This window comes from Mus musculus, chromosome 9 (assembly GCF_000001635.26).
Source record: "Mus musculus strain C57BL/6J chromosome 9, GRCm38.p6 C57BL/6J".
Taxonomy (NCBI): Eukaryota; Metazoa; Chordata; class Mammalia; order Rodentia; family Muridae; genus Mus; species Mus musculus.
In genome coordinates this window covers 7,685,091-7,699,888 of record NC_000075.6, presented here as the reverse complement: position 1 = coordinate 7,699,888, position 14,798 = coordinate 7,685,091, and the positions used below count along the sequence as shown (strand labels likewise).

General features: G+C 42.5%; 1 protein-coding gene, 1 long non-coding RNA gene and 1 pseudogene across 3 annotated transcripts in view; 2 read left to right on the top strand and 1 right to left on the bottom strand.

The window, feature by feature from the left end:
- Positions 1-303: 303 nt before the first annotated feature.
- On the bottom strand, positions 304-7,799 carry Mmp7 (matrix metallopeptidase 7). Of its 2 annotated transcripts, none has more exons than NM_010810.5 (6): positions 7,647-7,799; positions 4,507-4,733; positions 4,273-4,421; positions 3,714-3,842; positions 2,140-2,301; positions 304-551 (listed from the first exon to the last, which is right to left on the bottom strand). In NM_010810.5, the coding sequence occupies exons 1-6, from the start codon at positions 7,761-7,763 to the stop codon at positions 532-534; spliced, it is 804 nt and encodes a 267-aa protein (NP_034940.2). In that variant the 5' UTR covers positions 7,764-7,799; the 3' UTR covers positions 304-531. The 2 variants fall into 2 exon arrangements, with proteins under 2 accessions (NP_034940.2, NP_001306915.1); NM_001319986.1 differs by lacking the exon at positions 7,647-7,799 and adding an exon at positions 7,502-7,548.
- Positions 4,258-14,798, top strand: part of AV064505 (expressed sequence AV064505) — a 26,203-nt gene continuing 15,662 nt past the window's right edge. The window contains exon 1 of the long non-coding RNA NR_126562.1: positions 4,258-4,395. This is a non-coding gene — a long non-coding RNA (expressed sequence AV064505). The remainder of the gene's footprint in view (positions 4,396-14,798) is intronic.
- Gm19212 (predicted gene, 19212) lies at positions 10,066-10,915 on the top strand (annotated as a pseudogene).

Sequence of the window (14,798 nt, the reverse complement as noted above, 5' to 3'; positions counted from 1 at the left end):
GAACTTATAGCTGGTGCTAACCATGTCCCCAGGATCACAGGCATTCTGTGAGAAGAACTTGTTTTCTAGTAGACTCAGAGAGAGGGGTTTTGGGTCAAAAGGAAAAGGAAGTGGTCATAATTGAGGCTATACTATTGACTAACAAAGAGGTGGCATGCCTACCTGCTCCATTTGGTGAAGATGTACCAGAAGAACCTCAAATAATGTCTAAATTAGTTTTTGACTTCATCTTTGATACATTGTGTAGCATATCTTCCTGGTCACTGAAAAAATCTTCTCACCACACAATTCTAACAACAGGGTTATTTGTGCACATGACATTTATTGTTGATGTCTCGCAACTTCATGTTACCTGAGATTAGTCAGAATCATTCCGTCAAGATGACCCTCAGAGGGATGTGCAAAACCCATCCACAGCACAAGGAAGAGGGAAACAGGTGCAGCTCAGGAAGGGCGTTTGTTCATGCCAGCTGAGGGATGCAATGGAGGACCCAGTGAGTGCAGACCGTTTCTGTGATCTGTCTGCATCTATCACAGCGTGTTCCTCTTTCCTGATAAGGAAGAAAAGAAGAACATTAAGGTGTATCATAAATCATACAAGAAATGTTCTCCATCTATACAAACACAGCCAATGTACCAGGTTCAATTCCTAGCATCAACCAAAAGAAAACCAACCCAAAACACCAAAACTCAGAACCCATCTGGATTAGCTAGATGTGGTATGTTGGGGCATATGCTTTTGATACCAGCAGCAGGAAAACAGCAAAGGACATCAGTGCACATTTAAGGCTAGCCTGGTCTACATAAAAAGCTCAGGACAGTCTTGTCTACAGAGAAAGCTCAGGACAGCAAGAATTACACAGACAGAACTTGCCTCAGAAACAATTATAATTTAGGACAAATTGCCTGAATATGTGTTCAGCACTCATATAAATCTAAAGTACAGCAAGCAGTACTGGTAATGCTGCACCGCTGCAATAGCCCCTTTGCAAACTGTTCTGGGAACACGCTGTAGGAACTGCTGATTCAGAGTGAATTCTGGGTTCCACAGATTTCCATTTATTTTCCTGTAGAAATAATTTTCCTGAGTACAGGTCTCTCTTTTGATCATTTGAAGACTATTATCTTTTGACACTGATCCTTGTTTTTATTTATGTGTGAAGTAGGTTTTTGGACAAGTTTGGTGAGTATGTAATTCTGGATTCTCAAGTCCATGCTGCTTTGAAATGGTGGAGATTCAGAAAGACGTAACAATTCTGCCCTGGCTTGGCACCATTGCTCCCTGGAAGTCACATAGCTCTGGGCTTTCTTTTCCTCATCTTTATCCAGGGACATGGGTTTTTATCATGCCTTTTCTTCTGTTCCCAAAATACTATTTCTAATGAGTTTTATCAAGCAAATACTGACACTTGCTGTTTGAAAACACTGATTTTGGAATTTGACGAAAACAAAAGGGAGACTGGGACACAACATTGGGAGGTTTCATGGGCAGTGGTTACTATGACAGTTGTGGCTGTCTGTGGGGCCCACTTCACTGCGTGTTTATAAAAACAGGGAAACTGGGCCACTTTTGACAATGTAGGGCAACTCCTTGGCAGTGGGCAGCTAAGAATAATGTCTGGGGTGGGGTTCTCTTAGTGGGTCTGGGTTGAGCAAAGAAGGATGATAACATCTCCATGTCAATGTGGACTCCTGAAGCTTACAGTATGAAATGTCAGCTGGTGAGATGGCCCAGTGAACAACGGCTTATTTGCCTGCCCGATGATCCACATGCAATCCCTGGGCATCATGCAACATGCAATCCCTGGGCGTCATGCAACAGACATAACTGACATGTGCCAATTGTCCTCTGATCCTACATATGTGTAGTACTTTGTTAGCTTACACACTCATGCATGCATACACACGAGTGTGTAGAAATCAATTAAAAATAAAATGAGTATCTCTTCATATGCTTAATATAAACATCCTCCAGGAGTGTGAGGCTGCCACTTCACCTCAGGATCTCACACAGGCGAATCTTGCATTCTGCTGTCCTAGTGCATAGGTTTTCAGTCCCCCTGTGGTTTTCCAGGCAAGTCCCTATTTTCTGGCATCTTTCAAGCCCGACAGTCTCTTTTTGAAAGCCATGATTATTACCATATAACTTCTGAATGCCTGCAATGTCGTCCTTTGTAAGACTGAAGTCTTCTGAGTAGTCTCTTTGATAGGTAGGGTACATCACAGTACCGGGAACAGAAGAGTGACTCAGACCCAGAGAGTGGCCAAATTCATGGGTGGCAGCAAACAGGAAGTTCACTCCTACAGACAGGGAAATGCATATGGTAAATATTAAAATAACTATATAAATGCCTGTAATAAATCTATCACATTATAATGCAAAAGACTACCTAGTCCCCAGGTTTCCTCAGTTATTGGTTACTTCCTTCAAAGGGAGGAGGCTGAAAGGAGAGTGCATTGTTTGCTTTTCCGTGGTGGGGACAAACGCCATGTCCTAAGCAACTGAAGGAAGAGTTTATTTTGGCTTATGTTGTCGGAGGGATGGAATCCATAATGTCAAAGAAGTTATGGCAACAGCTGGTGGCAGGAAAGCAATCTGTAGATCAATTTCATATATACACAAGGGGAGAGACTCAGAGAGTGGGGGAGGGAGGGGGAGGTACAGGGGGAGGGAGAGGAAGGAAGGGAGGGAGAGAGGAAGAGAGAGCGAGGGAGCATAAGGTAGGGTGCTATAACCCATCAAAGCCTGCCCTCCCCCAGCAAGATGTCACCTTCTAAAGGCTCCATAACCTTCCTAAACTGTGCCACCAACTGGGAACCAAGTGTGCAATTGCAGGCATTCATGGGGACATGTCACATTCAAATTAAAATAGAAATAAAAAGAACTTTGGTCCTTCAGTGAGTAACCTAAGGTTAAGAACATATACCCTAAACCAACCTCCCAGATAAGGAGCCAAAGGAGAACAGAAAAAGTGTCTACAGTAGTTCTTTATGAAACCAGAATTCAGGGAAAGAATTATATGCTTTTCTGGAAGGCGAAGTGGGGTGTTGAGGAGGTGGTGTTGGGGAGGGGTGGGGAGGGTGGGGGAGGGGACAGAATGCACTGGGGACTGACCCAGTTACTTCAAATCTCTGTGTTGAAGCTTCTGTGGAGAAGTTCTGACCAGAGCATTTTTGGGAGCCTTGGGTGTGAGAACTATGTCCATCTCCTTGGGTTACCAAGGAAGACATAATTAAATTCACTGCATATGGTTAGTGTTGGCTTTAATTTTGTAGTCAGTTAGAAGCTGTTCTTTGTGGCCTCAAGTTCTGAGATAGTTAATGAGTTTAACTTTGATCTTTATGTTAGCTTTGGGCTAGGTAGGGGCAGCTAACTGCTTTGACTGCTCTTCTGGTTCATATCCTATCTTATCTTATCTCATCCCATTCCATCTCTCACCCCATCTTATCTTATCTTATTTATTTATTTTTATTTAATCTGTGCCTATATGTATACTTGTGCCACAGTACAAATATGGAGGTCAGAGGACAACCTGTGACAGTCAGTTCTTTCCTATCAAGTAGGTCTCTACATATACCACACACAAATTAAAAAAAGAAAATATTAAATGAGATAAAACATTTAACACATCTAGTATATTACTTGACATTTAAGGGGCCTCTAATGATTATAATTAAAGCAATGATCATAGAAGAGACATAGGATACTGTACCTGCGTCCTCACCATCAGTCCAGTACTCATCCTTGTCAAAGTGAGCATCTCCGCCTAGGCCTGGCCCAGGTGCGAAGGCATGACCTAGAGTGTTCCCTGGCCCATCAAAGGGGAAGCTGTCTCCATGATCTGCAAAAGCACACAGTAATTACTATCAGTGTCTAGGTTTTTCTTGGCCTTCTACTCTCTCCATAATCATGTGATTATGAATATTGGAGAAAGAAGCCAGTTCAATTGGTTGACCCTCTTGGTACCAATAGTCAGTTTAACACAGAGAATGAGCTGGCTGTGGATCTGGTCCAGGCATCTGGCTTTTATTAGATCCTCTGATTATCATTGTCGACCATTGTATACTGAAGGATCTTAAAACCGTATGTGTGTGTGTGTGTGCGTGTGCATGTGTGTGATACTGAAAATAGAAATCAAACCCTCTCCCATAAGTTAAACATATGTTTCACCAATAAAAGCTGACTTGAGTGCTCATGAAAGGACTTAAATTTTGAAAGGAGAACACTAATATAAACAGCACACAGGATTAGCCTGAAGGAGCCATTCTTACCTCTCCTTGCGAAGCCAATTATGATATCCGCAGTCCCCCAACTAACCCTCTTGAAGTTCAGTGGGATCTGCATACTCCACATTCTGAGAGCTTTTTTCACGATTTGATCCACTACGATCCGAGGTAAGTCTGAAGTATAGGATACAATTCTGAAGGCACACAAGAATTCAGTGTTTGCGTTCTCAGGAAAAGGGTTTTGTTGCCTCCACCAGAATGAGCTAAAATGAGCCTCACCTGTAGGTGACAATTCTGGAATGCCATTTTGGACTGTTTGGCATTAGTGAGTATTCTGCAACATCTGGCACTCCACACCTAGGTTTCTGCATTATTTCCATGATGTAGGGGGAGAGTTTTCCAGTCATGGGCAGGCCAAAGAACTTCTGCATTTCCTTGAGGTTGTCCACTAGACTATTGACCTTCTTTGTTTTAGAGTCATGAGGGTAAAATTTTCTAAGATAATTCTGGTAGACAGAGAACAAAAAAATCTTTTATTTGAAAATCTGCATCCCTTATACATGACGTTGTTATGGATTTAGATAGTAATTTGAAGACAGAATTGTTATGCAATTATGGAATAAAGCAAGTATTACTGGTGAGGGGAGATGGAATATTATGCTATTGCATAAGACGGAGAGAAAAATGTCATAGCATACTGTATTCTCCGTGCATACCTGGAGGATAAACACACTACCCACTTTCTAAAGCTTGCTCTTATTTTTAGAGTAGTTAGAAGTGTCAGTGTGTCTTCAGCAAGCACAAGAAAGGTTGGGGAAATGTCTTAGTCAGAGAAGAGCTTACCTCAAAAATCTGAGTTTGATTCCCAGAACCTATGTTAAAAATTGGGTGCTTCTGTAACTCCAATGCCAGGGAGGGAGAGACAGGAGGATCAATAAAGATGCCCAGTATCAAACTATGGCCTACACACAGACACACACATACAAACACACACACACTCACACATACACACACATACATGCACAAGCATGGACATACTTACAATATACAATATATATATATATACACACACACATGCATACACTATACATACATGTACACACATACACATGCACATACTCATACATGAACACACTTGCATACTCACACATATATACACATACACACAAACACATTCATACACATACTCACACACAGACTCACATATACATACAAACATAAACACATGTACACATATAAACACACATACATACACATATACATACATATACACAAACATGCATACAGCCACATATACACAAAACCACACATACATACACACTTATACACACATACATACAGAGAGACAGACAGACACACACACACACACACACACACACACACATAGAGAGAGAGAGAGAGAGAGAGAGTTTGTTAGACATAGTTAGACCCTATGGGGCGATGTGAGGTTCACTAGCCATACGAGAGCTGCTGCCATCTGGTTATTATTAATTCCATATGGAGAAGAAGTCAGGTGATTGTTAGTTTAAGTAGTCTGACTTAACAGTCCAGGAAGAGACCACATATCATACCATCCACAGGCTTCTTTGTTCAGGTTCACACACTGAGTCCGCAGCAGACCTGGTCTGGAGATACCTTATCTGTAGTCCCTTTTTCCTTTTTCCTCTTTCTCCCCATAGCCCATTTAGGAGGTGTCAGAATAAAACAGAACCCCAGATCTCCCCAAGCATAACTGGATCCCCAAGTATCCTGGGGTCTGGTAATGGGATGGGAGATCTTCAACCAGAATATGAAGAGGCAAGACAATTGACAACAGCAATTCACGCAGGCATTAAAGACCCTTCCTAGGGGCAGGCACACATTTACTGTCTCTGCCTCCCAAGTGCTGGGATTAAAGGTACACAACCATTGCCCAGCAACACATCTGCTTTATATGAAGACACACAGCTTAGAGAGGTGAAGCTGCAGAAAGAAATTGCCCCAGGTGTCTGTAATCCACTTCCAAGGAAGTTTCCCTAGGAAAAGTATACAGGCTAAAAGTGTGTGCAGTGGGAAGATTATTGAATGGCTTACCATCTGCTCAGTCATTTGCTGTCAGTATTAGAGCACCTGGCAGTGGCTATCTGTCTGAAAACCTCCCATGACTCTTCATTTTACCAAACCAAATTGACTAACACAATGTTCTCTTACCTGTTGCCATGGTGTTTCATTCAATACTACAAATTCTTATTACTCATAATAATCATGAACAAATTCTTTAAAACAAACAAACAAACAAACAAACAACAAACATTGTATCCCTCCTAGAGCTGTGGACTTCAATGAGACACTCTTTGGATGACACGTTTGCATTCTTTTCTACTCCTGGTTTTGATTTGAGATAGAACTTCCTCTGTAGCACAGGCTAGTCTGGAACTCATCATGTAGCTCAGGTTGGGCTCAAATACACAATGACCCTTCTTCTTTTAGACAATCTGTGTGCTAAGCAAAGGGCCTAAAAACCTTTGTAATAGCATCCTGGAGAAAACTGAATCAAAACTCTTAAAAATGCTATTTGGTAAGGTAGAAACCAGCTATAAGTCTGTGATTGACTCTCCTTTATCAATCTTTAAAAAAGTCAAACTGAGTGTGAAGTATAGCTCTATTTTTCTACTGCTTAAAGCTTATCAGTCATTATCCAATTTTACCAAATAACAATTTATCTGAAGAAGCCTGATTTCTGAGTTAGAAAAGCTTATCTTGATTTCTGTCTCTATTTTGGTAGCAAGAATGTGAGTCAAGGCGACTGAGCTCTATTCAGGCTAGCGCTAGTGATCAGATGACACACTCTATACTTCATTCCTATGGTCTGTAACCACTGCACATGTGAGCTTCTATCATCATGTTATGTTCTGCTGGTATAACCCCATGGGCTAGAACATAGATGTGTTTTAGCTTCTATTGCATATGCAAGAATGTTACACCTTCTCTCTGCACTTTCTGACTATAGGTCTCTTCACTGTGAGACTTCATCCTTAGACGTCCAGTTCAGTACAGTTCATGAAAATAATTGCAAGTTGCAATAAACAATAATAACACTTGCATTTCCTGAGCATGGATGAGATCTCAATACTGCATTAAGTATGTTATAATCTCTCCACTTGGTGGTATCATTATTATACTCTCCAGTTTCTGAATTGGAAAATCTAAGGCCAGAAATGAAATGACATGCTAGAGAGCAGATAAAGGAGCTGGCATTCAACGAGAGTTTAGGAAAGCTTGGATGGCTACTCACAGAAAGCATGCAGTGCTTCTCTAACCAGGAACATTCTGCCCAAGAATATTTACTGCCACGCAAGCACCGAAGGACAAATCATTCAAAACCACACGTGGAATATTGGCGGTGAGGCCAGAGAACCCCGAGTGAGAGAAGGATATACCTGAGCCTGTTCCCACTGATGTGCGCTCACATCTCCAGCTTCCTGGGACAGTGGCAGGGCCAGGTGGCCTGGCAGCAGACACACAAAGCAGAACAGGGTGAGCTGCATAGCTGCCATCAACAGGCGATTGTTCTCAGAGCTACTTTGATGTTTCCTGACAGGGGCTGGAGAAATTTATATGGCTTCTCAGCCCTGAATGTGGAAATAGGTGACTCATTTGCACACTTTCTTTCTTTTTTGAATTTAGCAACAATGAGGAAGTATTGTGTTTTTATATTGGCAGGAGGAACACATGGCATTTATCTTTTAGAGGACACCCCCCCCCCACCATGCTGAATCCACAAGAAAACTTTTCTTATTTATTGGATAAAATTACTACTCTTTCAAGTCTTATCAATGACAAAGTTTTGGATCTGTCATTGTATTCTGTATCTTACAAGGATTTTACTAAACATTTATAACATGTGGAACAGAGCATAAGTTACAGCCAGCATCACTGAGCAGGTGCCACAACACCACCAATGCCAAGAAAGAAGATGGCCGCACCAAGCTGATTTAAAGATGAATGTATAGATGAGTCTTGCCTGGGGTCCAGAATTCAGGAGGCTGTGGAGGCAGGAGGACCGCTAGTTTGTGGCCACATAGTGGCTACATAGCCAGATCATGGGCTGCATAGGGGGTATAATGATTAAAAGAGGAAAGGAAAGAGGAATGGAAGGAAGGAAAGAGAAAAGGAAGAAGGAAGGAAGGAGGAGGACCTGGAGCATTGCTGGTGTTTCATAATTCTTTGTAAAGGAGAGAGACAGGCATTGCAGGTGCAGGTGCTGTATAGCGGCTACTGCAGGTCTAGCCTCTAGCCTCCGCTCTCACAGCCTCCTATCTGAGTCACACTGTTGAGCATCCTTTAATCAGGTGGTTTCTTTTCTCACTGGGTAGTGCTATTCCTAATTTTCTTCAATTAAGGACTTCCACCAAATCTTCAGGAAGAGCCCTGCATAACTTACGTGTGTACAATAAATGAGTATTTATAGATGTAACCTGTATCAGGTAACCACAGTGCTATGAGATGTTCATTGATCAGTGTTTCGGAGTAAAATCTTGGATCTTTTCTTATCTCGGATAACAAGACAAGCCACAGGCTGGGAGAAAATATTGCAAAAAACATGCAATGAAAGACTATTCTTAAAACTATATACAGAACCCCTAAACACAAGAACACAAATAATCTGATTTTAAAAAATGCACCAGGGACCCAAACAGACAATTTGCCAGAAGAGACAAATGCTAAGTAAACATAAAATGATGTTCCCCGTTCCACTTACCAGGGAAATGTGAATTTAAATAGCAACAAGCCAATTAAAACCCATCAAAAGTGCTTCAAATCCTGAGCATGCAACAGTAAAGGCAAGATATACTGGGAACAGTCACTTAGGAATACAGTCTGGCATGCCCACAACTAAATCCCTGGCCACCCAAATATACTCTTTCCTAGCCATCGAAGAAATGAAAATTTATGTCCATATAAGAGCTGCAAGTGCATACTTATAACACTTCTATTTACACTGTTTAAAACTTGAGAACAGTCAAGATGTCTTTCGGAGTGGGAATGGCTAGACAGACTATGGTAAGCCATGTAAAGGGATTATTCAGCACTAAAAGTAAGAGAGTGGTGAGAAGGCAAGGAAGAGCCTTAAATGAGTGCTGCTAAGTGAAAGACCAACAGGAAAGGGTTAAAACTTGATTCTGACTAGATGCCATTCAGTCTGAGAAGACAGCAGGCAGATCAGTGGTTAGAGCCACAGGGTGGAGAAAGGGTGGCCTAGAGTTGAACTACAGAGCACAGAGGATTTTTAAGAAACAATAAATTGCTCTGGCATTGTAATGATTAATACATGTCATCACACAGTTGTCTGAAACTTTAGAATGTACAACACCAAGAGTGAGCCCTATGGATGGAGGAAAGAGTGCAAACATGCTATTTGTAGTCGGGCTGGAAAGCTTTCTAGCCTTGGGTGCAGGGAGTTTGGACTTCATCCTTCTGAAAGAAGAAGTGCAGCTGGCTTTGGATTGTGAGAAAATGCTAGTGCTGTACTGAAGATGGATTGTGGCAGGAAAGACAACTCTGCTGAGGACCACGAGAGAGACAAGAAATCATTACTAAGACAGCCAGGGTGAGACGGGGAGAACCAAAGCCTCACTGAGATAAGTAGGACAGAGGAAGGATGCCAGGCATGCCAGGAAACCAGGCTTTAGCTCTCGCCCTGCTGTGCCTTCACAGTAGGAAGGCGGGCAGCAGTGCGAATGGCAGCACAGGATCCAGAGCTGAGAACCAGGACCCAGCTCAGCACGTCTCTCCTTGCTCTGCCCAGATATTCCTTCTCTCCACCTGTCCCACACAAGGACTGCATCACTCTTGAGACCCTGCTGCTGGAGGGAGGACAGCAGGACCTTTGGTTTACAGGAGAGGTTAACAGCTTAGCCCTGAAAAACATCAATTCAGGTACTGTATGAATATGGCTGAAGATCAAGAACATTCTGTTATGAACATGAAAAGAGTCAATATGCAAACAGACACGCCCACTTTCACCTTCAGACTCACCGCTGGGGACATACCTTCCACAGGTGAAGGGATAGGTAAGAGGCTGGTGGCATCCAGTGTGGGAATTTACTTTGCAGTTCCTGACCTCTTAGTGCCTGATCCATCCAAACCACCAAAGACCCAGCTTAATACACCTGGCTCATTTTAGGAAGTGGCTGCTACTCAGGCTTGGCGGCTCCCTGAACCATTCTCAGGAAGGAGGACCTGCTCAGACAGAGACTATATGGCAATTTGCAGGCTAGACTCATTTATGGGTAGTGGATAGAGAGATCAAAACAAAACAAAACAAAAACAAAAACCAAATGAAAAATCAATCCAAGAGAGACACTGCTGAGAAATTTCTTGCCAAATTTAGTGATGTTTCTCTGGAGAACCAAATTTCTCTAGCAAATGTTCTGGGGTATTCCTTAGCCTGTTCTTGGCATTCCCTGAGGAGTTCCTCTGGTATAAAGATCCACTTTCTGAAAAGAAGCCTCCTCAGTCTTCTGAACACACATCACATCCAGCTGCTTAGTGAGTTTGCAAGGAACACAGTTTTAATACAACATACTGCACAGAGACCTTGCAAACTGTCCACCAGGACTAGGATCAGGTGTCATGCTCAGGCAATGCACAGAGGGACACTATCCTCAGTGCTCTGCAGTACGTAAAGGAAACATCAGAGAGAAAGTAGGCTTGGAGAAGTTTAGGGAATCCTTCCATAGCACAAGAGAAGTTCCCCTTGCACCTCCTCTGGAGCAAGCGTTTACTATACTGTGTGTCTCAGTGTCCTTTCCAATTCACTTCACAGTCTGCAGTTTTCCAGATTTAATTGTCCTCTGGTAGTTGCTATTAAGTTCTTCTTAATGGCTTCAACTTTTTATCGGTGAATTATATTTATAAGTGTTGTACCACAAGGCCAAGAGTAGCACCTACTTTACAGGATCAAGCACAAAGGAAGAATGTGTATGTTTGCCTGTGACAATGACGAAACAAAACCATTGCTGGCTACTATGTTACTGGTACTTAAAACACACACACCACCTCTCTCTCTCTCTCTCTCTCTCTCTCTCTCTCTCTCTCTTTTTCTTGAGCAAGGCTTTAACACAACATAAACTTTGGAGCTGGTCAGTTCAGGATCAAAAAAGAAAGAATTGGAGGCGATCTGAGCCTAATGTTGGGATAAGGCTTGTAGAAGAAGGGGCAAGGGTGGCCATTACCAGGGAAAGAGGGATTGGCCGTGTTTTAGTCATTGGTGTCAACATTGGGTCTTGACTTTGAGAGTTCAGCTGGGAAGTCATGTCCAGAACTCACAAGCACGACACTATGCAGACACAGGCTATAAGGAACTCACTGTTAAGGGAGGAAAACCAACTTGTGGGTGTGTACAATGGACATAATGTAAAATTTTCCATTTTAACCTTTTACATTTTAAGACATTTATTTTTTATTTTATATATGTATGACAGATTTGCCCAAGTGTACATCTGAGCACTATGTATGAGCCTGGAGCCCATGAGGCCAGAAATAGGTATTGGATTTTCTGGAACTTGAGTTACAGATGGTTGTGAGCCATGGTGTGGGTGCTAGGAATTGCTGCAAGAGCAGCCAGTGTTCTTAACCACTGAGCAATCTCTCTAGCTCCATTTTAACCTTTTAAATTACAGTATTTATTTTTATAGGAATTGGTTCTACCGCATAGGCCCAGGGTATAGAACTCAAGGTGGTCAAGCTTGGCAGCAAGCACCTTTACCTATGGAGCATCTCTCTCACCCTGACCTTGCTTTTACCATTTAAAAATGTCCAGTTCAATGACACTAACATGTCACCATGCTCTCCTATGGTTAAGGTGTTCATTTCCAGAACACTCCATCATTTCAAATAGCTATCTTCTTGCTCCCCTTTCTGTTAGTAATCTCTATTCTCCTTTCTTTTTTACTGTGACCATTCCAGAAACTTCACCTAAATGCAGCTCTTCCAGGTAGTTGGTGGTGGCACACATCCTTAAGCCCAGTGATTGGGATGTAGAGGCCAGTGGCTGGCATGTGAGTGCATGCACTTACGGAGGGTAGGTGACAGTGTTGAGTGCTGCCCTCAATCCCTTGCTACCTTCATTTTGTTTTAGACAGGGTCTCTCACCAAACCTGAAATTCACAGAATGAGGAGGCTGGCTGGCCAGTGAGCTCCAGGGATCTGTCTCCCCAGAATGGGAGCACAAGTGTGTGCTTGTCTGTTTACACAGCTGTGGGCACCAAAGCTTAAATCTTCAAGCAACTTTAGCAATATCACAGCAGCTGCCTCTCTTTTGTCTGCTGGGTTTTCTTTTGTCTTGATATGAGTTTTTTGCTTTCTTAATCAACCATACTCATCTGGTTATTATGTTAAAAAGGAGTTTTCATGTTCCTTTTGTTTCACAGTGACACAATGTTTAACCTCTCTGAAATATAGATTTCTTACCTGAAAAATGAGGGCATTTTTGTTTTGTTTTGTTTTTTTCTGGGGGCTAATGAAGAAACAAAGTTCATAAAAGACTGAACTGTGTTTTGGGGACCTAGTAAGAGGCCAGCACATGTTAGCTAGTATCAGTGTTGTTGCTATTATTATTCCAGGAGCTGTGTGTGTGTGTGTGTGTGTGTGTGTCTGCGAGCGCGCCCGTGAATATCTGTGCACCACATGTATGCAGTGCCCTCAGAGGCCAGAAGGAAGGGTGTGGGATCTCCTGGGTCACTGTGGGTGCTAAGAATTGAACTCAGGTCCTTTTGAAGAGTAGCCAGTACTCTGAACTGCTGAGCCATCACCCCTATTCTGGGAGTTATGTGATGTAATTTTCTGTTTCTTTCATATCTTTGAACCTAGTGTGGAAATATGACAAATATAGAAGAAACAGAAAAGGTTGGAATACATGTGTCCTAATAGTCTTTATTGAAATTGTTAATGCTATGTTCTTTGAAACTTTAGGAAGTAACTGCTTTAAATATTACAGTTAGCAAAGGAGTCTCCTTGTCTATTCCCTCTGTAAACAAGGAGAGCACAGATGTTAGCAGGAAGCTCTCTGAGTACATGGTGTGGACAGCAGAGCAGATATACGAAAACAAGTCTAAAGACCAAAACCTGGCAAGCCAGATGCTAGGACAAGTGACACAAGACGTTCTAAATGTCTAGAAATGTCCCACATCAGGAGAAGGCTTGAGACAAAGGGCACAAAGACAGTAGGAGTCCTCTGGAGTCATTGGCCAGTCCACTATGTTTTGGTGAGAGGCTCTGGACAAAGTGGTAACAGAAGCTCCTTGAAGTTTCTTACAAAGGAGGTGTGAGCAGTTCCATTCACCTTGCCTCTAGGCACAGCCACCATTGTCCCGAGCCTGTAGATGCAGCCACTACGGCCCTGAGGCTCATATATCAGTAGATGGTAAGTTTCAGAATGGGAAACTGGAAGAGAAAGGAACAGAAAGGGGAAGTGAGAGGAAGCAGGTGGAAAGGAGGGTTTGTGTAATCATGGCCCCAGCTCAGAGTCCCCTTCTGCTGTAGGCATTCCCCACTCTCAGAGGAAGAAGGCAAAACAAGGTAGCTAAGAATTCTGCTTCTCCTTGCCCACCTAACCCTAACCTGTCAAGAATCTGGACCTTTATAACCAAGCATATCTCCCTTCCGGGGTGTGGTGTGGTGGGGGCAGCTGTGGAGGTGGGGTGGGGTGGGGTAAGGCGCAGAGAAACTTAAGTGGGGGCTAACCATTTGCCCTATCAGTTTAGGTTTTACAGGTTATCTTCCAGAAAGGAGGGGAAATGACCATCCTTGTCCCAGGCTAAACACTGAGGCTGGACACGACTTGTTATGTCTGGCCTCTTCCACATGAAGTAGCCCCATGCAATAGTATGGATTTTATTCATTAATGAGAAGTGGAACATAGATTATAGCCCCATATGACAATTTATAAATTCATAAGTGTTAGTTTTTCAAATAAATAAGTCTTTCAATAATTAAATTTGCTTCCTGCCTTGTTGCTCAGATTTTTCATTTCTGTTTGCTTACAGCCTTAAACTCTGGCCAGAACTACCCAGAGAGGCCCTTTCTTGACACCTCCCTGCCCCCTCAGTCCCAGAAAAGAAAAAAAAAGAAAAGGGAAGAAAAGAAAAGTAGGCAGCCAAGCGTTGGTGTTGCATGACTTTAATCCAGCACTCAGAATGCAGAGGCAGGCAGATCCCTGAGTTCAAGGCCAGCCTGGGCTACACAGAGAAATCTTGTGTCAGAAGAAGAAGAAGAAGAAGAAGAAGAAGAAGAAGAAGAAGAAGAAGAAGAAGAAGAAGAAGAAGAAGAGAAGAAAAGAAAAATGAAAGAAAGAAAAAACAAAGCACATTCCCAGTCATTTACAATTCAGCAGCTTCTGGCCACATTGACAAGTAGTTTATTAATATATTTTTCTAAATAAAAGAGTTCTCTCTCTCTCTCTCTCTCTCTCTCCTCTCTCTCTCTCTCTCTCTCTCTCTCTCTCTCTCTCTCTTCCTCTTTCTCTCCCTCCCTCCCTCTCCTCATTTCTTATTTTGAAACAGGCTATTCACTGGGCTATTCTGGATAGC